The sequence below is a fragment of the Tachypleus tridentatus genome, chromosome 13 (assembly GCF_004210375.1).
Source record: "Tachypleus tridentatus isolate NWPU-2018 chromosome 13, ASM421037v1, whole genome shotgun sequence".
Lineage (NCBI taxonomy): Eukaryota > Metazoa > Arthropoda > Merostomata > Xiphosura > Limulidae > Tachypleus > Tachypleus tridentatus.
Genome location: NC_134837.1, coordinates 149,739,944 through 149,766,858, shown reverse-complemented (window position 1 = coordinate 149,766,858; position 26,915 = coordinate 149,739,944). Strand labels below are relative to the sequence as shown.

General features: G+C 31.7%; 1 protein-coding gene across 26 annotated transcripts in view; it reads right to left on the bottom strand.

The window, feature by feature from the left end:
* Positions 1–10,630: 10,630 nt before the first annotated feature.
* Positions 10,631–26,915, bottom strand: part of LOC143240479 (lysine-specific demethylase 6A-like) — a 76,201-nt gene continuing 59,916 nt past the window's right edge. For 8 of the 26 annotated variants that reach the window (XM_076482958.1, XM_076482960.1, XM_076482951.1 and 5 more), the window contains 12 exons: positions 26,228–26,902; positions 24,834–24,933; positions 24,281–24,351; positions 23,024–23,158; positions 20,720–20,790; positions 20,488–20,614; positions 19,718–19,932; positions 18,169–18,313; positions 17,019–17,203; positions 16,640–16,766; positions 15,877–16,044; positions 10,631–12,790 (listed from right to left, as the gene is read on the bottom strand). In XM_076482958.1, the coding sequence (XP_076339073.1) occupies positions 12,761–12,790; positions 15,877–16,044; positions 16,640–16,766; positions 17,019–17,203; positions 18,169–18,313; positions 19,718–19,932; positions 20,488–20,614; positions 20,720–20,790; positions 23,024–23,158; positions 24,281–24,351; positions 24,834–24,933; positions 26,228–26,902 (2,049 nt within the window). In that variant the 3' untranslated portion in view covers positions 10,631–12,760. Of the gene's footprint in view, positions 12,791–12,825; positions 14,722–14,938; positions 15,371–15,876; positions 16,045–16,639; positions 16,767–17,018; positions 17,204–18,168; positions 18,314–19,717; positions 19,933–20,487; positions 20,615–20,719; positions 20,791–23,023; positions 23,159–24,280; positions 24,352–24,833; positions 24,934–26,227; positions 26,903–26,915 lie in introns of those variants that run through there. The other 18 variants (XM_076482961.1, XM_076482954.1, XM_076482957.1 and 15 more) reach the window with 14 other exon arrangements.

Genomic DNA, 26,915 nt, shown 5'->3' with positions numbered 1-26,915 from the left:
TTTGTAGCATTAATTACTCCCTGTTGATGAATCTTCAACAAATCTGGAATCTTAGATCATCGTTTCGTTGTGCAGAAACATGGTAGTTTCAGTTTCTATACTTGGCGTTGCGATTTTTATTGTCGGTTTTCTCTTTCTAAACACTATGTTGGCTTCTTGAATTCTTTTACTCCTTTTTTTCGGTTTCCCTGCATGCATAAGTGTATTGCAGTGAATATGTTTTCTAATACTGCGTATCTTAGCGCTACTTCTATCCTTGTTGATGGACCTTCGCAAAATATATTATGTTTGTTCAGTTTGGGGTTGCGTAGACACATGCAAATTTCCAGTCTCTTATTCTTTATTTTTTATTATTCATAGTCCATTTTGCGATCTGTACTATTACTTAGCCCCCTGTGCTTGATCATCACAAATTTGGCGTGTAGACTCATTGGCTTGATCCATACTACTTCGCCTCCTGATATTAGATCTTCACCAAATTTGGCATTTTGGTTCATCGTTCGCCTCCTATTGGTGGATCTTCACCAGATTAGGTTCATTATGAAGTCACATGCAAATGTTCAGATTAGTATTCTTTATTTTGCCGTACTTATAATAATTAATGCTTTTCATACCACCACTTAGTCCCTTGTGGATGGACTCTGTGAAAGTCTATGATGGTTTTTATGCTCGATATTGCATTGCAAACTCGTGCGTTGAGGCCCGACATGTCCAGGTGGTTAGGGCGCTGAACTCGTAATCCGAGGATCATAGGTTCAAATCCCTGTCACACCAAAACATGCTCGCCATTTCAGCCTTGGGAGAGTTATAAGTAATGGCCAATCCCACTATTCATTGGTAAAAGAGTTGCTCAAGAGTTTGTGGTGGATGGTAATGAGTAGCTGCCTTTCCTCTAGTCTTACACTGCTAAATGAGGGACGGCTGGGGCAGATAGCCCTTGTGTAACTTTGTGCGAATTTCTATCAAGTAAAGGAAAATTTCTTCGGCAGTATTGAGTAACCAGGTGAAGAAAATCACTAGCCAGATCATGAACAAGATAGTATAAATCACTTGTTATGAAATCCTTTGTAAAGAATTCAAATTCAAAATTTAAAACAAATATATAAGCTAAAGTAAGTCATAAAGCATGCTTATACCCTCAATTACTATGGTACGCATTCTTCAATCATTGTGTCTGTGGGCTTAATGTGTACTTATTTCTCATCTCAATCTTAAGAATGTGTACCAAAAACTTAAAGCTTTCCTTATATCAAATCTTCTACAGGTCCCTGCTTGACTGACCGCCTGTGGCTGTGCTGTTTTCTGTTCCCACTCTGTACAACTGGAACACATGCTAAACTTAAATACAACTCTTAAATATTCAAGCTGATTTAAATTAGGACGGCTAGTGCAGATACATCTCGTATAGCTTTGCGCGAAATTCCAAAAACACAATATTTTGACTTTCCCCTCTGCCTACGTGTACTGTAGTGAAGTTTTTGTTACTGCTTTTTTAATATTTCCTTACTTGCGTATATGTAGTGTAGTGAAGCTTTTTGTTACAACTACGTCAATAGAACTACTTCGCCAAATTTGGTGTTTAGGTTCGTGTTTCATTGCACAGATCCATGCATATTTTTTTTGCTATGTTTGTAGTCCAGAAAGCGTTTATTACAATTAAATAGCCCCCAGTGGACTTATCTTCAACAAGTGTGATATATTCCTTCACAGGTTTGATGGACAGACACATGCAAACTTTTAGTTTTGTATTCTTCATTTGCTGTATTTGTAGTTCGTTTTGCTATTCGTACCACTAATTAGCACCTTTTGAATGTAACTTCAGGCAATTTGGTGTGTACATTCATTGAATAGTTAAGCAGATGTTGGCCAATTGTTTTTTATTCTTCTCATTATGGTTTTTATTGTCTATTTTGTGTTTCAAACCACCATGTCTGTTTCCCTGCTTGCGAGTGTGTACTGCAGTGAAGTTTTTGTTATCTCTTTTTCTGAATTATCTCTATGTGTATGTGCACCACAATGAAGATATTGATTACCACTACGTTTCGTAGAACTACTTCGTCCCCCTTTGATGGATGTTAACCAAAATTGGATCTTGGTTAATTGTTTCATTGCAGACACATGCAGATTTTCAGTTTTGTGTTCTTTATTTTGTCATATTTATAGTCGTTTTTGGTTTCCCTACCTCTAATTATCCCCTGTGGATGGATCTTCATAAAAGGTGGTGTGTTGGTTCATTGATTCGTGGTGCAGATATTTGCTAATTTCTCGTAGTTTTTTATTCTTCTCATTACGGTTTTCATGATCTGTTTTATATTTTGAACCTCTATGTTTGCTTCCCTCCTTGCGAGTGTGTAGGGCCAGGCACGGCCAAGTGGTTAGGGCACTCGACTCGTAATTTCAGGATCACGGGTTCGAATCCCCGTCACACCAAACATGCACACCTGTTTAGTCGTGGGGTCGTTATAATGTGACGATCAATCTGACTATTCGTTGGTAAAAGAGCAGCCCAATAGTTGACAGTAGGTGATGATGACTAGCTGCCTTCTCTCCAGTCTCACACTGCTCAATTAGGGACGGCTAGCGCAGATAGCCCTCGTGTAGCTTTGCGCGAAATCCAAAACAAAAGCGAGTATGTACTGCAGTCGAGTTTTTAGTTCTTTTTTGAGGGGCCTCTCCAAGTGTACGTGCAACACAGTGAAGAGGTTTGTTAGAAATACATTTCATAGAGGCAACTATTATATGACATTGTGTGGAAGATGTAGACTTACATGTGTTTAAATATGCATTTATGATTATGTGTATGTTAGGTGGGTTATACATGTATAAAACTTTACACAAAACTATTCACATGAATTGTCTAATACAATCAAACACTGAGAATAAATAGAGAGTTTCATCAAAATGTTGAATATAATTATGAAGTGAGGCGATTTTTGATGAGACAGTGAGATTTTGATTTCCTACATGCTTGTGAGAATGTTTTACTCTTTAACCAACTGATATCTATTGATTTTTCTAGAAACAGATATTAGTGTGGTATTCTTAGGTGAACTGCAAATAGAGCTCTATTGGATAAGATTACCAAACGAAAGAGTTGATCAAGATATGGAATTGTGAAATACTGCTGAACGTGTACTGGCTGAGTTAAGTTTGGAAATAAGTAGACCGAAAACACAGTAAAAACAATCTTTATTATACACATAAATAAAAAAATAATACATTGAGTGCGTTGAGATACGCTTAGTTACCTGAAGTTCATCTCTCTGCCCCTGTACACTGAATAAATACTTAAATATTTTATGGTTAATAAACGTTACTTATAAACTAAGGATGACTTTCAGTAACTAACAACCTCTACGTTTTCCAAGGGATAGTTTCATTAATCCGAAGTTTACGTTTTAAGATATTCTCATTTATTACAAACAAGTATGAACTTTTTATTCGCCAATGTTTAAAACTCTTATTATTTACTTATGAATAATAGAATGTTATTCATAAAAAAAACATTACTATTGTTACAAGTTGTCAAGTATCTTTGTCTTATTGAAAAATATTTTCTTTTACCAGTATAGACGAAACTACACAACAAATCTTTTTCTTTAAATCAGAAATAGATAATTGTACTCTGTTTACAATGTTAAAGGATTATTATTTTATTATAAATAATTCTCTATTAGCTTGAATTTGAAATAATCATTAAAAGATTAATTTTAAATAGCAAAGGATTTTTTCTCTTGTTTCAAAGTATTATATTAATTATAATTATAAATGGTTTTTATTTTATTTATAAGTGTTGTCCTTTGTTTTATAGCTGGGGCTTCCTTATGGCATCTAATTATTTGAAGTAACAAGGGACAGTTTAAGTTTCATAAAAATGTTGTGGAGTTAAACGTTAAACTTGAAGCCTAAACAAAGGAAGAGAAAATGTTAAAAATATACCGTGCATTTTGTTTTTCTGTAATAATATAAGAAATTTCAAATTTTTTTCATTATTCTTATTCGTTGCAGTTTAGGCCCGGCCTGGCCATGTGGTTAAAGCACTCGACTCGTAATCAGATGGTCGCGGGTTCGAATCCCTGTCACACCAAACATGCTCGCCCTTTCAGCCATGGGAGCGTCATAATGTAACGGTCAATCTCACTATTCGTTGTTCAAATAATAGTCTGAGAGTTGGCGGTGAGTGGTGATGACTAGCTGCCTTCCCTCTAGTCTTACACTGCTAAATTAGGGACTGCTAGCACAGATAGCCTTCGTGTAGCTTTGCGCGAAATTCAAAACAAACCAAATTTTGCAGTTTTTTTTTGTTTTTATATATATAAACACATAGTCCAGAAGACCGTTGTTTTTCTTTTAGCTTTTAGTTACCTTTATTCTTGTGTTGTTCTATAGCATATAACTCCTGCCACACTCATGGTGATTTGTCGAAATGTTGCATATTGTGCAAGAAGATGAACGAAAGTAGTATCCTTCACTGACCAAGTAGATGTCTAGAGATTACAACCTACATTATATTGTACAGAAATGGCAAGTCAGGCAAATAGTGACAATTTTTATGATTAAATCCGACGTTTCTTATAAGGATTGTTACATTAACAGAGTTCTGTTTGGCTTTGAAAGCGATTTCGTCGACAGAAATTTTAACTGATTCAAAGATCCAGAAGAAAGCGACAGTCTGATGTTTTATCGAAGTACAAATTGAATATTTTGTGTTTTAAATTAATGATAAAAATAATCTATATTTTACAGCACGTATCTAGTATGTTTATTAGTTTAAAAATACAGGATTTTAGCTAAATCTAAGTTTACTTCTTACTTCTTCTGAGCAATCATCCCATTATTAAGCAGGTCTATATTTGTGATACTTGTGCATAAATCGGTTTCACTTCAAAATGCCAAATTGTCATTGCACTTTTGATGGAAGAGTTAGTTAAGGTCTGGATTAGTCGATGAATACCACTCTGTTTATTCCTATAGATATTATGGAATGACTGTTTGTGTGGAAGCTCTAAGAGAAAAGAATTGTCCCAGCCCAAGCATGAGCACATTTAGCAAACTATGTGTATATCTCTGTTCGGCTGTTCTGTATTCTTTCATAATGCACAGCAAGTATTCATTCTAGTCAGTTCGACTAGGAGAACAAAACTTTGAAAGTATCTGTTTGGTAGTTTGTTTTACCGACTGTGACATGCTATTTAATTTGGGATGATAAGGCGGAATGCATGTTTTTGCTAAACCTAATACGTTAAATAATTTGGACAGATAATGGTCGTTGAAATTAGCTCCATGATCTCTCTTGGTTTTACAAATCATGCTATCCAATGTTCTGCCAACACGTTAGCAACGTATTGTTCGAGAGTCTTGGCCCACAACATATAATATTCTGTACACCTTCACTTAAATATGCCCAGAAACTAACATCATCATTAGCATAAGGGTGAGTAATACTTAGGTTTACTCCAGTCTTTGTTTTAAAACAAGTCTGGAGAAACTTAGATTAGACCTCTGGGAACCACTAGCTGCAACACAATCTAAAAAACACGGTATAACTTCTTGAACTTCTGACTGACCATACAATACCACAGCTTATTACACACATCTATGTTACAATTTTCATTTATGCTGGCCAAGCTATATCTTACTGCCTAGTAAAGAGTACCACTGCTATATCTACATTCTTCAGTTGTTTTTCCTGCAGCACACAATGTTCATGGTGGTCTTTATATAAGTGGAATTTCCAAGTGTATGGCTTGAAATTGCTATGTCAGAAGTGGAGAGTGAGCCTCGGTCATACAAATGTGAAATAGTTTTATGAAAGCAACTACAAGCAATTATTACTTTGCCATACAGTATCTGGTAATATACAATTAATGTACGCGATTACAACTTCTACTTCATTCTGCAACTGTGATAATACTGTCCCAATTCCATTGTTGCTGATCATGTCCAGAATACACCAGCACTGGAATATCAATTAGAGTAAGCTTTAGGGTCATTATGTTTGGTCATTTTCTTTGTTCCATCCAAAGTGACCTCAATTTTAGTGAGAGCAGACAATAGTACTGTTAACTTGAAAAAAAGATCAAAGAAACTGCAGACATCTCACTTAATCACTAGTTGAAGCCAATCTCTTACCATTGCCATCTTAACATGATCTGTAAAGACTTGATCTTTACCTACAATATTGTCAAGAAACTCCATTTATGTTCACGTAAGCGTGACTTTACCCGATTTCACATTCAAGCCTTCTTTTTCTATCCACTGTAATACCACTCCTGTTCTTGGCTGCAAACTTAAGTATATGACCAAACACCAAAACATCCAGATATTCATTTGTTCTTTGCTACAGAAAGGTACGAGTTGCCACATTTAGCCGCCAAAATGAGCACATAATTTCGGCATATTTTCCATCTTACTAACAATCACCACGGAGGACAACTAAATACTCTCAAGATTGTATGGCTCCTTCCTTCAGTAACCTCTATCTCAGCACTGGCCATGCCTCTAGTACTTCAGGGAAGCTATCACATTTGTTTTATTAGAAATACATCGTGTATGTCTATATTGTGGCCACCAAGTTTTTCAACTTGGCCATAAATAGATGGATGTATTCAACCAAAAATTCACAACGTTACCTTCACTGTATTGCATCTAAAATTGTTTGCACATTTCTCAATCAACAATCCTAGATGTGTTGATATTTGCAGTCCTGGTATTTTCAGGACCATGAATACTCCTACATTGCTGACTGCGTCTATAACCATTTAAACATAACTGTATAGTAAATTGTCCATAATTATGAAGCTACACCAGGAATTCATCACTCCACAAATAAATAACTACCAAAGCTAACTACAAGGTACCAATGCACTAGGTTCAATCTGTAGATTACAAAACATCACAAGTGTATATAAAGATGCTCTAATTCCCTGTGCTACCTGCAGTCATGCAGTCCATTATTCCTGTAATTGATTTTCACATCAGATAATTCTTCCTTGGAGTATCAGTTCCTCAAAACTAGTACATAATTTTTGCAGAACATCTTTCCCAGAGATGCTAATGACAGACCTTTTCTGTGAGCAGTTTTTCCAAGACACAGAGATCTGCTTCTTCACATACATTTAGCATATTGCCTTTTGTCAGAACAAGTCAGTATACACTAGCCAGAATAATGTTCTCATGTGAAAGACTTGATATATTGCAGATTTACCAGAATTCCACCTGAAATGGCAAATAAAACGATTTAGATATTACTTCACTACACCACTGAATATCAGGGATGAAATCTGCGTGATTTCGTTCACATAGACCTGTATTGTTGGCAAAGCCTCTCATTTGTGCATTCTTGGCAAATATCTAGCAGAAGTACTGTCAATGTCAAAGGTATGAAGAAGTATACACACACTCACATCTCATAACTCAAATGAGTAGTCGTTTCCTAGTCCAGAATGACAGATTGATGAGTTGCCTTTTGCAACTTATCCTGAAGCTCTGCATAACCACAGGTTTCCTCATGATACTAATCGTCCTTGCAAGACACCTCCTGGTTTGGCAAAGCTTATAAATAGTTAATCCAGGAATCAATCTTTTCTTATTGATGCTAAAGGTCTGATCTAGGGGGGAAGTGGCTCCAACTGGCAAAGATTATCAATCACTGGTATGTCTAGTCTTTCTCAGCTGTTTTTGAATAGTCTTGACTAGAACTGGGATGTCTTATAAAACCCCTGCTGGCAATAGCTTGGGAGTCCTGTACAGATCTCCTTACATGACTTCAGATTCACCAGGTGCCATTCCATATAGGTAACACTAAATCATCTATGCATCTTTTGTGCATAGATCATTCTTCAAAGGCAAGGTCGAATATGTCACTCTGGTTACACCAAATGTTGTTTGATCTTAAAATCTTTTGTTTGCAGAGAGATCAATGCCAAGGGACTTTGAAGCATTGGAAAGAGGCCCTATTTAAAGAGGAGGATTTTTCCTAGACTTGACCATCTGTTATAATATAAATCTTCTATATCAAAAAACTTTATTTCAGTTCCGAGTGTTACTACCTACAGAAAATGCCATATTTTTTCACTCAGATGCATTCTTTTAAACTCATTTAAACTTATTCATATGGTTGGGTCAAAGTGTACATGATATGAACTTGTTAACAGTTTTACATTCAAAACTTAAACAGTTTTATCATCATTGCAGGTTGATAGACTTATCATCAAAACTAGTTTATATTTGAAATTTTTATCTAATTTTCTTAATTCCTATAAAAATATTAAAATAAACTATATGTTCACATTCTATGATACATCTGATCCTGATTTCTCCTTTTAAACTGTTCAAATGATTATATACAGAAGTTACAGATACTGACAGGCCTCACAATAAAAGAATCTCCTGTTTTCGATTTGCTGAAATATAAAGTTGTTAAGCCTAAAAATTATGCTTTTCTGATCTTTTCAAAGTTTTGGTCATTTTCTAACCCAGTAGTGCATACAGAATATGTTTGAAACCCATAAAGTGCAAATTTCACTGTATCACATTCTCTTACTATATTTTAATTTTGCTGTCCAGTTCTTATAGTTTACAAGAATTACATGCTATGGTCTGAGCAGTAAAGGATTTTTTAACCTACTGTAGTCTTAAATGTTCCAATAAGGGCACATTAGCAAAAAACAGAATGACCCAATACTTCTTTCCTAACTACTCTAATATTATCAGGTTAGCCTATTTCCACAAAGTGTTAGATAGATTCACTTTATAACAAGGTTGAATTTAACTAAACTAACTACTAATTGAATTGAAGCAAAAAAAATAAACAATGGAGATGTGCTATGAAAAAATTAAAGCAATATTTATTTAAATCAATTTACAAACAGAATGCATATTTATAGTGAACTCATAAGTTGATTAACTGGTTTTCACCTCAAAATTGTTTCCCATCAACTGACTCACTTTATATCCTGTGTAGTAATGCTTAAACCTAAAGTTGCTTTCTTGACAGAAAACACTATTTACCCAACGTGACTGACTACGTACCCACATTATTGGTCATTATAATTCAGTATGGGGTGGCCATAACTTCTAGATATCATCTTACAAGTAAATGACATTGCTGTCAGAGACCATCTTGTTCAATGTGCAGAACAGCAGCAACATTTTCCACTTGTAGAGAAGATGTTAGTCAAGACACGAACAAAGACAGCTAGAATAAAGTCAACTTAACTTTTCATGGTCCATTTATTTATGAATAAACTGCATAGATTCAAAGTAAACTGAAAACTACAAAATGTTCTATACCAAGATAATAGATCAGAAACACCTAGTCTTCCTGCATACCACACACAATCTTGACAATCCAAAGCAGCTGAGTGGGTAAACTATCACAATATTCACAAGTTCCCCACTAGTTTAACAAAATTGCTATGAATGTAAAAGCAAAATGAGTTGTTAAAACCAAATATCAAAGACGTTCAGCTTTGTTTACTAGAAGCTCAACAGTAATTACATCTGTAAGGATTACCTCAGTACCACAAACTACCTCATGATCTCTTATTGGAATGCTGAGGCCACACAAACATGCAGCAAGATTCTCAATCAACAAGGAAAAGATCAACTCTAAAGCAGTGATGCATGATTTCTAGACCAACAATAAAGTACATGACCACCTGAATGCACAATCATTGTGAGGAAATTTGGCACTGGAAGAGAAATATAAATAAAACAAGATTTTAAGAGCAATAAATAATTTTTGTTAAGCAATAAAAGTGCTATCCACTGCCCACCATAAGCTAGCCTGGGCAAGAGATATCTGTAATCCAACTTCAAAAAAACTTGACTAACTACATGTAAATGTGTACATTTTGTAAATTTTCATTTTATATAGTTTTTTTTTCCCATGTTCTCATTTAAAATGTGCTTTAATATTGTTAGTTCACAGATTGAGTTTTCATTTGATTAAAATAACAATATTTCAACATTTAGTTTTCCGTTAAAACATATCTTACGCAATCTACCCAATTTGTACAAATGCAGGATTATTCTATGACTGTCACACACAGAAAACATACTTCTAGATATCTGTAACTGGTCAGCTACAGATAAAATACGAATCATGAGCACACTTTTGTTTTATTTTTATTTTCAGATTGAGTTTTGCTTGTTTCATTCCATTTGCAAAAAATCACTAAACCAGTTCTACAAAGTACAAACTTCTCATTCTTGCTGTGGTATCCTGGTCCATGTAATATCTAGCAAGAGCTTTAAAGTGCCCTATTAACCAACTTTTTTTTTTCAATGCACTGCATTTATTATAACCAAAGGTTATTACCCGATACAACTGTGTTTGAATGAGCTGTTTACGGAATTAGGTTATGCTGAGGATTTAATGCCAACATTCTATAACTATCTTTATCTATTCATTTATACAGTAACTGAATACTTTGTGTTCCTAACTGTATTTTCAAATATATAAAAGAGGGACATGGAGATAAGCTTTTTAACTGTAAAATAAGTGCATTATTTATGACAGAAACTTTGTGTAGAAAAATACAATAAAACAAGAGAGAGAAAAATGAGGAATGCAGTATAATACCAACAAATTTGTATATTACATACACACAGAGAACACAGAAAATTTAGACCAGCAGTTCTTTATTTTTGAGTAAGATGGCTTGTTTTATAAATACAAATTCTGTATAAATAGATCTGTAGTCAGGTCTAGCTTTGACATACAATGTACAATACAATCAATCTACTGGCTATGATGAGGCCCTTAAATCTGAACATCAACAAAACTAACCTTATCCACAGCGATGTGGACATCATCAAAACAACTTTATTTTCAACCATTTTTATTCCATTACATAAGTGGGAAAAAAAAGAAGAAAGAAATGAAATAAAAACCTGCAAATTCTTATGCAATACTGGGTGGCCTATTCAAAATCTAAAAATTAGTAATTCGTGCCACTTTATGAAAAAACAAATATTAATAATGTGAATAGGACTCACTGAGTGACTGTTCTGGCAGTGATGAGTTTAAATGATAAAATGTTACTCAATGTTTTACCAAACATAATGTGGACACATGGGATTGAGTACCTGAACATACATTATTACTTCCTTGCCAATTTTTATGTTCACAAATATATGCAAACTTAGAAATGACATTGGGTAACCAGACTACTAAACCACTAAATTTGGTATTCAAGAAGTGAAGAAACAAAATCCATTAACTTTTTTTTTAAATACTATAATATTTTTTGTCCTCCAATTCTTGAAAGATACCTTCATTGTGTAATAATACTAGTTAATATATGGTGTTCTGAGTACAACAGGACAGGCACGTTTTGTTATTACATATCACCCACTGCAGCTTTTTTTTCTTATCCGAGAGAAAAGTTGATCTGTGAAATATACAATAGAACAATTCTTATTGAGAAAGAAACAGGTGATCCATCTTATCCAATCCTTCCCACACATTGTGTTTTATAATTTTGAACACTTAATGCATAATAATATTGAGAATTAAAATAAAGATTCAATTTAAATGATTAGTTGTGTACACAAAACATCTAATAAGAGCAGTAGTGCTTTATTACTGAAGAACAAGGCATTTACTTGGTCCCAATACCAATAGTAAATTTATCTCCATAATGAAATATTAATATGAAGTAACAGATATCCAGTTTCAATCACTACCTAAAAGAAAATAACACTGAGTGAAAATTATAAAATGTTCACAACAAATGCCTTAGTGCTTACATACACACACACACACACATACATACATAATGATGAGATTTGTTTTTAAAAAAAAGCAAAAAATGATTCTAAACCATTTAACCAGCAACTTTTATGTAGTTTTCAACTCCTAATAAGATAGATGTATTTATTCAGCTGCAACTGTACAAAAATTTGCATAGCTAATTATGAGCATTGGACAATAAAACTCAGAATTCCTCTCTCACTATACATACTCTTAACTTCACTTTAATGTACATCAGTCACAATTTAGTGATAGTAAAAGACTATTTTTTTTCACTAATATTTACTCTCACAGCCTGAAAACATAACAAAATATGTATAATATAAATGGGTATGTGTAAATTTTTGTTTTTATTACTGATGTACATTCAACTTAAAGTGAAGGAGACATGAAAAAGAGCCTGAAACCCATCTTTAACTTTTTCATTAAATCAGATGCAGCATACAATTTGCTATTCAAGTTTTGCTAACATATATCTTTGGTTCAGTAAGAAAAATTAATTAACAATTAAATACCTTTTATTGTATTAAAACAGTATGAATTTTAAGCAGTATCTTTACTATTTTACATCATTATGGTATCTTATAATAGAAGAAATATGGTTTCTATTCTATTCAATTCTGTAAGTGACATTTCAAGATACAATTTATTCTATAGATATTTTATTCCCATTCATTAAAATAAAAAGTTAGTTATATTTTAAGAACTATTTATTTACATACATTTATACTGTCAAATGTATGTGCTGAACATTGGTGACAAAAAAGTTGTCATTAACTTGAATCAAACATCAGACATACCAACTAAATTCACAAAAACATACATTTTATACAATATTTATCTTATTAACAAATTCTAACTTACACAAGTTGTACTTGTGTATTTGAAATATCAAATACCATTCCTGACAAAAGAATTGTTTTATATTACCAAATACGGAACAATGCTTTTCACCTAAGCTTAGCGTATTTCATCAGAAACATCTGAAGCAACTTAAGATCACGACATCCCACTGGAAACTGCTGGCAACTACAGAGAGAAAAATAAGTAAATATTAAATAAAAACAAGAAATATACTGCAAAATATTACAAGGAAACATGAGTCCAGTCAGTGAATAACTAAATTGTTGTTTGAAATACCCAACGAATAGATAATCTTTAGTCAATCTATGTAATAAAACCATGTTAGTTAGTTCACATTACTAACATATTAGATGTACATGGTATCTTTACATTACTCACCTAGTTAATGTTTAGTTCTGGTCTATATAGTTAGTTCATTTAACTGTGAGAAACATTTCAAACACAAGATTATAAGAGATTAAGTTTAATAAAATGTAGTACATATTTAAAACATTTTTCTACACAAACATCAACATCTATAAGTTACAACAATAGGTATCAACTAACTTATTGCACAAAGGTTCTGTTCCTCAAACCAAGAATCATAAAGGCTCTGATATACTTTACAAAACAAAATTAGGTTTTCAGCTAATTAAGAATAACAGATCACATCTTTCATTGGCATATTATATTTCTTCCTAATTAATTTTAGCAGCAGTTTAGAATTTCAATAGTCAAGAAATACAGCATTTGCTTGAAAAAACAACCAATTTTCCATACTGGACATAATGACAAAATTACTACCAGAGCTAATTATCAGAACAATTCTACACAAGAACCACAAAAAAGTACATGCCAATCTAACCAAACTACACCATACTATAACCAAACATTTATAAATAACTGGCATGGCAAATCATCACATAATCTATCATAGAACTAGTAAATTTATACATAATCTGATTAACAAAAAGAAAGAAAAAGTAGCAAAGAAATTTTCTGCCACAAAACATCAGATATATACTGCTTAAAAAGTAAAACAATCTCTAAAATATTTTATGATTACTAAGAGCTACAATTGAGTTGGATTCTCTAGCATAAGAATCCCAAGGACGATTAAAATATCATCATTATTTATCACATAACATTCACACTGTTTTCTTAAGTAGCATAATTTAAAATCCATCAACAGTTTATGATTATTGAACACAACCAGTATGTTACACAACATAAAATGTATATACTTCTTAAAGAGAACTTAACAGCTTTTATCATGAACAGTGCAACACAGATGATTGAAACAACATTCAGCAGCAGGATATGATTATTCAACAGAATCATTATATCATCCTCAATTTAAGGATTTCTAACTGACTTGTGGGGACTCAGGTCTTTTCCCCTAATAAAGATAATCTGGTGAAAGCATAACAGTATTGACATTATCTTTTCTATTTGTTACTATCAAATACTTTTTGCAACTCTTAGCATTTATCAAAAACATCAATCATTTAGTGATATTGTTTAACTTTGCCAAAACATAATTAAAGCTTTCTACAACAAGACTTGCAGTTAAGATTATATAATGATTAAGCCTAATAACTAAACCTAAGTATTTATGTAGTTGCCAAAAGTAAAAAATTACACTATGTAACATAGATTTTGTTCCTGGATAGTATGTGTTATTTCTTAATTGCTTATGTTGTAAAAGTACAGAAATTGGTCATTATTCCCTTCAAACTTTGCTTTTGTGACTTAGAAAATAGGTTAATTTCTAAATTTCATTATCCATGTAAAAATGGGCAAATTTGCACATTTTCATTTACATATGGTCTGAATAAAACAGCATATGAATCAAGATTTACATGTATTTATAATAAAGTTGTACAAAAATGTTTAGAAGTGAGTAGTTTTTTGAGATGGCTGCTTTCTCTCTGGCAAAGTTGATACAGGGAGCTCGGGCAGTGAGACACTGGAGCAATGGATGATGAAAGGTCCAAATACATGATGACAGATGCATTCTTGCCAGCCCAACGTTTAGAAGGGTCCACCATGCAGAAGTAGCAACTGCTTGAATGGTCAGTGGGTCAATAGCAAACTTTATGGCTCTCTTTTCCCCTCTGTACCATTTTACAAAAGAGCAAAATAAAATTATTTTGAAGAATAAATTTATTTCATCCACATGTAATGTGTTAGAGGTTCATGCAAAATATTTAATATGTGATTTTTTCTATGCTATTGGAAATTAAAAAAAAAAATTTAAATTTTAAAAGGTCTAAATTTGTATGATATAAAATCTTACTATTCAAGCAAGCAAGCAAAAATTGTCAGTCTTACCTTCTAGAGTTTTTTTGCAGTACTCGCAGGTAAAATGAGGTGCCTAGCGTTCATCTTGATCCCCAACAGGCATGCCAAAATGCCTTGTAGGCTTCACATATTTTAGCAGATGCTGTCACAGAACACTTTTCCCTCTTGTCTTGATAAATTGACTACATACATGGTAAAATGCATCTGGAGAATGCTTACAGCTTCTTGATGCCATCTCTGATAAAATCAAATAGGTCTGTGTGTTCACTTAGGCAGCTAGAACTAAACTGAAGTGGTGAGTGGTGAGCCCTGTATATATTACTATGGAAAGTTCTAGAAAATTCTAAAAGGTTCTTTAAAATTCTCATAAGTTCTACAACATTCTAGAAAATTCTTGAGAATTCTTGTAAGTTCGAGAAAATTCTCTATCAACTACTCAGCACTGAATCTACCTGGAATGTTCTGGAAAATTGATAAATTTGAAAATTATTACCCAGGTCACAAAAGCAAAGTTTGAAGAAAAAAACAGATCTTTTCCATTTACTTTAAACATAAGCAATTGTGAAATAACACTTTCTGCCCAGGAACATGAAAAACATTTTGATACATACTGTTATTAATACATTAACCATATATCCTAGAATATAATAAAACACTAAATGCAATAATTTAGGGATAACATTACTAAATTACTTCCTAAAGAACTAGAATTAATAAATTTATACATTTATTGAATTAAATCACTAAGTTATTATGTATTTATGGGTACAATTAGCATAAAGTGTTCCTCATAGGTTCATATATCACTTTTCAAACCTGTACCAACTCATTTTCCCAAAAGAACATCAATGCTACAAAAATCAATATAAAAACAAATTAATTTAAACAATACATTAAATCATCCTAGACTGCCAATATAAATATTCATCTTCCTAAAGTCCTCTTCTAGAAGAGAAGAAGAAACTCACCAGATGGAGGACATAATTATCATATACCTCCATCAAATCCTCCATGGTATATTCTTCTAAGATTACAAAATTATCCAGTTTGGGGCTGGTTTTCCGGGCACAGTCCAAGCAGTGAACAACATGCTTATTTTCCACTTCTCTGACAAATAGAATGTTGAAGACTTCAACCTGTAGTTCAAAAGGTGAATATTATCATCTCACATTTGATTAACATGTAAATAATTAGTAAAGCATATTCTTTTTTCCTTTTGTTTTTGTTGTTTGTTTCAGAAGTTTTGTGCAATACTACACAAAATGTTATTTGTACTTAACTGTCCATAATACTGAACTGATAAACTCAAAAAAAAGGGGAACTAGTCAACAACAACTACTTCACATTTTGAGGTTACTTTTGTCTAACACAATAGTGAGATTTCACCATCACTCTTATGATGCACCCAGTCCCAGTGTGGAACATGATTTCACAATCACAGGGCAGAAAGTGACAAACTTTTAGATTCACAGTACAAGCGCACTCACTACTATGCTATGCCCGGTTCCCAAGAACATTAAAACATCTTTTTAAGAATACAGAAATCAAAATTTCCAATAAGCAATAAATTATACTTACAAGCTGAATTTTTTTTCTTCATAAAAAAAGGATATTTTTAACTTTTACTACAACTGAAACAGATGAAACCCATCCAGTTTAAAGTTAAAACATGTTAATACTTTATGGTCATTTTTAGCTATAGAAAACCAGTGAAGAAGTTAAGAATCTTACTTCACAATTCACACAATAATGAGCAGCTTCATTCTTTCCACGACCATGCCATCTAATGCTTTTTCCTAAACTCTTTACAAAGTCTACTGTTAGCTGACTCATCCTAAGAGTCCTAAGCAGACAGTATCTGAAATACAACAAATATACTGATTAAGCTTTACATTTTTTAAATCTTGTTGATACGGTACAATTAGAATGTTGTATTATCTTATTTTCAGTTGGGTTTTTCTTTTAATTATAATATGTTTATTGAATGATGCTTTTTAAAAACTAAATTATTTATGCAACCTTGTCACACAAACAGAGAACATGCAAAAATTATATTTTCCAACCTTGGGCCTAACTACGACAGAAAGCTTACTTATTAAAATCAACATACTTAATCTGTTCAAACAGTTTTTGGTCAGAGACTTTAATATTCCTTGCTAAGTTCCAGGTAAGATGAGCCATTGGTACAATTGACTTGTAACCCTGAAGTTTGTTCCATTCATATCTCTCTACAGCTAGCTGATACTGTTCTGCAGTCAAAGGACCAATATTCCAAGCTATATTATTACACCATCCCTAAAGTAGATAGAACACCATAATTAACAAACAAATAAATGTAAGGATGGTAAAAGATAATGGACTACAAATCAAAATTATGAAAATTAATAACTTAAGACAATGTCTGTACATTTCATTCTCAGCTTGCAGGTTAGTCAGTTTGATTAAATAGCAACAGTACTATTGGAGCAATGACACTCTTTTGGTTAATCTGTTGGGATTTTTACTTTATTCTTTTTTTAAATATAACACAATTATCATTGAGAATATAAATTATAACTTACTAAGGGTACTCATTTTATGGTAACATCCACTATTAAAAATACAACAAAAAGATTCAGTTGAATTCTAGCTTAACAGTTATTAGTCTATTTTTGAAGAAATTACCTCTACAATTTTCTTTTCAGACAGACAGAAATTATTATCAACTAAAACTCACTGTCATTTGCTTGACAAGTTATTTAACTACACATTGTAAGATTGTTATTAGTTCACAACAGTTAAACTAATTATAAATACATTATGAAACAATACATTTTAGTAAATTTCTTCACATTTTTGTTCCTGTTTACTAATACCAAGCTTCTTTCTTGTTTTTGCAACTGCTACATGAAGAAAAATCAAAATGGTATAAAAAATTATAATTTGTCACACTGGCTTATCACCAAAGCTTTTTTGGGGTAATCACTCTCGGTTAAATGGCTTTTGTTTCAAGATCTTTCTCGTTAAAATAATATGCCTAAGCCAACTTCTGAATGGGGTGATTATCAATATGATTTTTGATTGGCTAATATTTTATTCAGTGTCACAAAAGCACCTGAGACTGATTTCAATATAGTTGCTAAGATACAAATAGTGTAATTATTTTATCCCACCCAAAAACAAATTTACTGGATTGTGTTATACTAATTCCCAAAACATTGACAAAAAAAGAGAGCATGATTGTAACACTGTAATGTTAAAAGAATAGCTAGAATGCTCACCACTGCTTGCACCCAGTGTACAGTTCCTGCTTTAACCCACACCATATCTCCTGGTCGCTGAAGAAACCTATATAAAGGGATATTCTCGGCAAAAAGATCATCAATTAGAGGCCACCAGGACCCGTGGAGGTAGTTGATGTTGTTTCTGTTAAAAAAACAAAGAAATGTAAGTTACATATATAAATGTCAGTGGAAAAGAAAAATTAAATTAGTTGAAACATACAGCTGTGATTCATACCAGCTTCTCATTTCTAAGTTCAAAACTCTAAACTGTGTGTTGCATGTGGAAAGGCATTACATAAATGTTTTGATACATACACCATAACTAATACGTTTCTGACATACAGATTTACAGCCAACTAGTTACACGCTACACTAAAAATGAGATGTTCTTTAATTATATGAATAAAAATAAATTCTGCCATAAAGACAAGACAACAGTACTAAAATACAGTACCTCACTAGCAACCCCTCTCCTAAGTTTCTGCATTTAATACTTCCCAATATTTTTTAATATTTGTTATGATAGAAAACAACTCTTCCATATGGAGTAGAAATATGTTCAGTGTAAATGTTTATAATCAATAGAACAATTGTCAAAATATATGTTGTTTCATTTTAAAATTATCAGAGATAATTTACACAATATTTTACCATGTTAAGTTCTAAATATACAGGAAAGTTATATTTTCAAAAAATAAAAACAATCAACATATCACTAAAAGGATTTTTATGTTTGTCCAATACTAGATTCCATGCATATACCAAAAAGTTAAGCAATCCTGCATAGTATTGACACAGTTTATTTACACAATACACAATAAAATTATTAGTAAACAATATAAATGCACAAATAACAAGTTTACTAAAAGTTTCTTATTTCTATTTTCCAAGCATAAGGAAAGAACAGATGTTTTGTGATGATTGCAAAGTCAGTCAAATCAAGAAAATCTTTATAATGTGTGATGTTGCATTTTTATTGGAAAATTTTTTGATATTTGTTTGAAAAGTTTTGGAGATTATGTAAATAAAATTACACAAGTGGAAAAGTATTTTTAATCTTAAAATGAAAATTGCTTTGATTTGAACTAATCAGAAATACACACCAATTCCTTACATTCACAGACAAGTTTTTTGTGAAAATACTTAGTTACAAAATATGATTTTTTTGGGAATTAAATGGTTGTAATGTTTGCTAAAACCTGAAAGTTTCATGGAGATACACTTACTACATTAAAAGTTATAGTACGTAAATACTTTCATGGTTACTTGGTGGTTGCAAGGTTAATAAAAGTGATCAGGTCCATGCAGAGAGTTAAACCTAGTTGATTAAATTATGTAACAAGATACTGAAATCTGTGTATCATCATATTCCCATCAACTAAGCATAATAATATTAATATGCAAGTAAAAGGTAACCTTACAGAATGTTGGTAGAAATAATGAAGTTAATATAACTGCACTTCCACATGAAAAACTTCTTGATTATTTATTTCTAAACAATAAATGCACATAAACAGCAAATAATATATAAACATATTCAACATACTTTTCACACAGGTTATGAATGGCCCCCCAGTAAGGCTCTGGGACAGCAAACCATTCACAATCACCTGGTCCAATATTAATGTTGACAGAGCAAAAATTATTGTTTTCCTGATGGCCTGGTGTTCGACTTCCAGGGACTTTCATGTACAACTGGACTGTGTTCATCCCCAGAATTGTGTGACCTACATGGCTCAACATGTTTCCAGCTGATACAACCTATACAGAAAAAAAAGGTACTTGAATTGTAGAGAGAAAAATATTAAGTTAAAGTTTCACTTTCTAAGTTAAAAAAAAAAACTTTAACAGAATTTTAGGTTGTGATTAAATAAAAATTACACTGACTTATATACACATTTTGTAAATGTGATTTTAAAATCTCTTTCAGTAGCTTCAAGACTACAGTAAGGGTTACTTAAAAGTCTGATACACTAACAAAGAGTACTAAAACAATGAAAAAATTACAACGACTAATTACAGTAACAATAATTTTAAGCATCTGACATTCAATTTATCTCTTTTGCTCTATGAAGGAATGGGGATAAAAGTGACTTTATAAAACAGCTCATAATTTATTTGACATAGATACAACAACTGGTTAAAAACAATAACCTCACTGTTAAAATAGTAAAATATTTATCACTTCAGTTGTTCCAAAGATACAATGCTCACATGTGCATCAATGGAAAACAATACACAATTGACAATGTGATCTCTTCTCAATTACTGATAAGACACTGTTTAAACATGAACTACAATTAAGACACAACTCACTCTTGCAAATGATGGCAATTTTGCAAGTTCCTGGAGCTGAGGTTTCCATTTCTTTTCATCTGAGAGGTCAACATTTGTTCCAAATTTGATTGTCTTAAATAAGCCATTCTTCTTTCCTTTCTTAACCCTAAAAAGACATTTTCCAGATATTCAAAAACTTAAAGATAATGTCAGTGACATTTCAAAATAAATTTAGAAAAATCTCTAAAAATCAAAAAAGCTGGCTGCTTACCATGATGGATACGAGGAGTTAGAATCACTGTCAGATTCCCTGTGACCAGTTTGAACTTTTTCTTGTTCTTCCTGTTTTACAAAAAATAAAAAGGTACACTTACATAAATGAAATTTAGTTTACTCCAATGACCTTTACAGACTAGCCTTTCATTTACTTTTATGATACTGCTGTAAGTTTCAATAATAATATGTAGTAAGTTTCAATAATAATAAACAAATAAAATTGCTTAAGAATTAAATTGTCTACTTCAATTAATTATATAATTAAAAACTTAGATCTTACTATTCAGTTTCTTCCACTAATTTAACAAGTTCATATATATTTAAAGCATTTAGAATCATACTGGTATTATTCACCTCCAATGATGTTTTAAAAAATTGTGGTTTTGATAAATACTATATTTAAATATACACACATATATAATTAACAATTTCCCAAACTACATGAAAACAGCTTTGTGGCAAAACAGTCTTTAAAAGCTGGAAAACAATATGATTGCCAATTATGCACTCCAAACCAACTAAAGATTCAATGAAGAGCAACAAAACACCAAGTTAATCATCTCCTGTGAATGTGGGCTCCAAAACACTGGAGAAACCAAAAAGAAATAAAATCAGAATTCAGGAGAGAACCAAGCATCTAAGACTGTCTTATACTGATCTAACTGCAATAGCTTATCATGACAAATTAATAAAATGTAATAGCATTAAAATAGTGGGATACAAATTACAGTGTGAATGAAAGAAGTATTCTACATCCAACTAACTGATAATACACTCAACCAACCTAGCATAACCCAGCAGAATTTGGACACCTACTGTAAAACATTTAAACAATCAGTTAATTGAAGTCCCAGAGATGAGATGATAATTTATATGCAAGGAAAACACACCAGCTTTCCTTAACAAAAAGAACCAAGAATAAATCACAGCTCCTGTCACCATATAACACTCCTTTTCACAACTCCCATGAAAACAGTAGTAGATCAGTAGCCGAAAATCAGGATATAAACTAATTAGTACTTATCTTTAGGATACTTGTTTTGAATTCTTACTAGCTAACACAAACCTTCTGATGCTAATTTCTTGGTTTTTGGTTATGTATGTATTATTGATTTTTTAAACCTAGGACAGTTTAATGAAAATTGTTCATCATATGAAGTTCCTTTGCTGAAAGCTAAGAACTATTAGTTTTAAAAACAAGCTAACCTAATACAAATTACAGAAAAACTTGTCACTTTATGATGTTTCAGTAAGTATAGATTAACCTTAAAATTATTTCACACAGTTTGTCACACTAATCATAAGAGTAAAAACTTTATAGTAGGCTTGTAAGTATATTAAAACGTGGCCAACATTTAGTTACTTACTTCACAACTTTTTTTTGTTATTTTAAGACTTTGTACAACATAATCAAAAATATTATTTAATAACTCAGGCAAGAGCACTCACAATTCTTTAAGGTACTGTACTGATCATTGACAATGTAAATATATCAGACAAAAGTAATTTGTTTATTTAAATACTGTTATCGAAAATATATAAAACACTGCTCTGTTATTAACAGTTATTAAATACAACAATGAAATATAAAAAGACAAACTACACAATAAAGAAATAGTTAAGTGTCAGCAATATAAGATACTAATCTATTTTGTTCTTGATAAGGTTAGTAGTGAAGATTAGATAGCAACAATTCTAAATATATTGAAAAGAAAAAAACATTTTATTAGAATCAAACAAAGCAAGATTTTTTCCTCAACAACTGCAACATATGGTCATTTTTTTTATTATGATTTTAAATACTTCAAAGTAAATTATCATGTCTTAGAAATTCATAAGAAGCATCATGCAATAAATTACCTGAAAAATATAACCATTCTTACTGAAGAACAAAGCCAACATCATAGAGTAAAGCCTAATCATACTTTGTATTAGTCAAAATTTCTCCCTCAAAGCAATTAGTTATAACAGGCATACATAAATTCCATCATGTTTACTAGCCACATTACCAGTTAGTTACTAGTATCAATATTTTATTAAGATAGGTTTTATTCATATGTTTATTTTTAAGCTACAAATTTTAGAAGAAAATACACTAATTTTATTATTTTTACATCACTGGTGTGTAGTGTGTAAATGGACATCTTGAATTTAATCAGAAGTATATCTGTATGTTTGCATGTACATATTTATGCATATAAAAGATACATATACCTATGTATGTTAAAAAAAATGTTCAAGAGTACAGTTTATTAGAATCAAGATAATCTTTAATGAAATATTAAGATTCTTCACAAACCCTGAGAGACTCCTGAAAAGAGGAAGCTTGATACTGTGCATATCTAGCTATAGTTGTGTGTGACCGGTGGCTCTCACACTTCCAAACTTGTCTCCTCCTCTCTGTATCCCAGTTTTCATCTGATGGCTGAACCAACTATTGAAATCAATAAAATCTTTATTATTCAAATTTAAATTAAATACTTGCACATACCATACCTTTTGTAAGCATACTGTAAGTAAGTAATGTTTAAGCATAATTTAATAGTTTTAAATTTTTTCTGCAGTAACCATATAAACTTTTAAATCATGTGACAACAAGTTCAGCAAGTGAAAATGTCTCTGAAATTTGTGAATTAATATTTTATATGCAAAATGTATGGTTAAGACTAGTACAACATTGTGATTAATAAATCTGAAAAAATACTAGCATTTAATAAGAAATAAATTTTAGGATAAGACCAACTTATTATACCATACAACAAAACAATTGCTTAACCCCAATCTTACACTATGTATCATGTGTAATTCATAAGATATAATGCTAAGGTGCTTGAGTATCATATGTGATATGCAGCTACATTTATTTTATATGCAGTTGATATTTATAAGTATGACAACAAGAACCGGCTATATCAGTTTAGTGTATAAGATTAGAAGAAAATGTTACAAGCATCACGTTATGTTCAAAATGATGAACCTAGGATAAATACCATTAAATCACCTGAAACAGGGAAACCATTAAGATACAGTTACTTTCATATTACCATTCAAAACACTTCAGTTATTCAGTTAATGCTACAGAGGGTTATTTATGGTGTTCTGTAGTCACAAGAACTCATTTTTAGCAAATATTAACACCAGTTTTAATATAAAATTATAATTACAATGCATTTAACTCAAAGCAAAATAATAATTAGTCACATAAACTAAAACTTACTATCATAAATTTTACTAAACACTTTGTTCTTACATTAATCAAGATTTCTATGGTAAAATATTTTTAGTACAGCCAAAACAACACCCTGTACACTTTTATAATGTTTATGTACTGCAAAAATTATAACAAAATGAATATCCACAGACCATAAAATGTTTTACAAAGAACAATTAGTTAACCACAAAATGCTAATGACATATAGTGGAAATAACTGAAAAACCAAACAAAGTACAAACAGTTGTAGATTCATGCAAAAGTTACAAGAAAATGTACAGAACAACTGATACAACTCTAACTCTAGTTATACCATAGTAATTTCTGATACATAATACAAATTACCTGTGTTCTCACTTCCACATTTTGAGTTGGATTAGCCTCAACAAGTGTTTTGGTGGAAAACAATCCCAAGTCTATTGACATATAAAAAATAATGTGTAATTCTAAAGCCACTGCTTTTAGCAGTACTACTAATGAAATAAAGATTAAAAAAAATCCATAAAACAAAAAAAGCTCAAGTTTCACACTTCCATGAAACATTAGAATTCATGTGTATATAAATAATGACATCTTAATTTTTTATTTAAATTTAAACTCAAACAAACAGCAACAATTTTTGTACTTTGAAGCTTTAAACACAAACAGAATTATGCATTTTATTTGGTAAATCAAAAAGAGGTAGAGAGAAAAAAAAAAGTCCTGCTCTGAGGTAAAACATTTTTGTTTCATAAACATGGCAATGACATTCATTTTCAAGGATTCAATACTTATACATAGAAAAAAAATAAGTGCGACACTATATTCTATCAAATTTAACCTGAGTTCTGTTTAGTGTCATATTGAAGCCAGAAGGGAATATAAACTGCAAAAAATTACACAGTTAGAAAATTCTTACCCAGCTTGAGCACATTGGCTAAGTTACGAATCACAGTTATAGGATGAACAAGGCAGAATTCTTGTAACTGTGATGAAAAGGCATCCTTTTTGTTTTCCAACTACAAAATTAAAAAAATTCTTCAAAATAAAACACTGAAGCAATGATATTAATGTTTAACATGAAACATTCAATCAAAAATATTCACTGCACATAATCATTTCACCAGGTAACAAAGTTCTACATTACATTTTAAATGCACTACATCTAAATGATTGTATTAATATTTCTATATGCCTTGAAATTGTTTCATCAAAATTGAGTAATTTAACAATATTTGCATCCAAAATTTGCAACATAACCAAGACCAGATCGATGATAATGGAGTAAGTAATATCTGGTAACATACATATGTTAGAATGCTACTGGAGATAAGAACTTTCATTCCATAAAGAAAAAAGTATCAGTAACTTTTGCACTGGGGACTTTTCACCATTCTTTCTTTTTCTTCATTCTATATTTTCCATTTTATGGCTAAAAGTTTTTATTTGTGTGCTATTTCTGATTTAAAGCATATAAAATAACTATAATACTATGGCAGATATAAAAAGACTGTTCTATGCCTCTCTACTAGTTGTAACTATAAAATTAAAATGTTTCTCAAACAATAAATTCAGTTTATGTGACCATTACTCAAATCAAGTTATCAAGGAAAAGAGGACACAGAATTTCAAGAAGAAAAAGGTACAAAAGAAACTAGAAGAGAATGAAAGATTTTTATAAATTTTCTTTTCAAAAGCAAAAGCTTGGATCTTGAAAATGGTGATTTAGAATCAATGAAGCTCATTCACTGTCTGATCTACTAAAACATTTTGGTCACTTAATAACAGCTCCTATTTAAATACTTCTGGTTATTGTTTGCATTGCAATACATAAATTTCAAAGTGAGATTACATTGAAAATGGATATAAAACAAAATCAATCAACTTTGACAATAAGTTTAGGGAAGTTGTATCAAAATCTGTTTTAGCTTATTGTGTTGATTTTTGGCTATTTAGATCTAAATGTCAGAACAATCAAAAGTTAAAATTTTGTAATTACAGATATGATGATCTGAAGTTATAAATTTGAGCAATACTGGCCTGGTTAAACAGGCTTAAGGAAACATAATTAAAAAAAAATAAATAAAAGTTGCCAGTGTCAAATTTCTTTGATTGATATCATGCTTATAAAACTGACAGCTTTACTATTTCATTTTCAGTACAAGATGTGAAATGCTAAGTATAAACTTATAAGCAGTGAAATATTTTGTCATATTCTGATTATTCAGCAACAAGAATATTTCATAAATTTGATTGGCTTTAATTACCTAGCAATTTACACCAAGACGTTTTGTGGTAAATAAAAACACTTACATAAACACTTGGGGTCTGAGGTAAAAGCTTGTCTTTGGACAGAGGTGGATAAGGAGGATCAGGAGGAGATGGTGGAGGACAAAGCTCAGACATGATACTTGTATTTGACACTCCATTTTTGGAAAGACCTTTACATGCTGAGAGTAGCTGAGAAGAGCTCATATTTATAGATAATGAAGTAGGACTCTGATGAGAAGACTTTTCTTCCACAGTCTCTTGTGACTGTTTGGCTTTTAAACCAGATGCTGGAACACTGCTGGATGAGAACCACTTAGAGGTTTTAGCATCAGATCCAAGCATCTGAGTAGACTTTACAGGTTGTGAAGCCTCATTTAAGGCTCCTGTTGGTAAAGCTTCTGGTTGAAGTTGTCCTTTAGACACATCCTTCTGTGTAGAAATGTTCCCTGCATTTACAAAATTAGAAACTCTGTTGCCATCAGCTTCAATTTTTTGGTGATGGACTTGTGTTTCAGCTTCAAGAACTGCAGTCTGACTAGAGATTGGAAGGTATGAACTATCTGTGGTTTGATTAACACTAACTGATATATCCCCAGCTATCTCAGTAAGAAGATCATCTGGTAGGCTGACATCTTTCTGAGAAAGAAGAGCTTCAAGATCTTCATCACTGAAGGAGTCAGCAGCCAAGGTGATGCCACCACTTAATAATGTACCATTCTAAGTGGAAGAG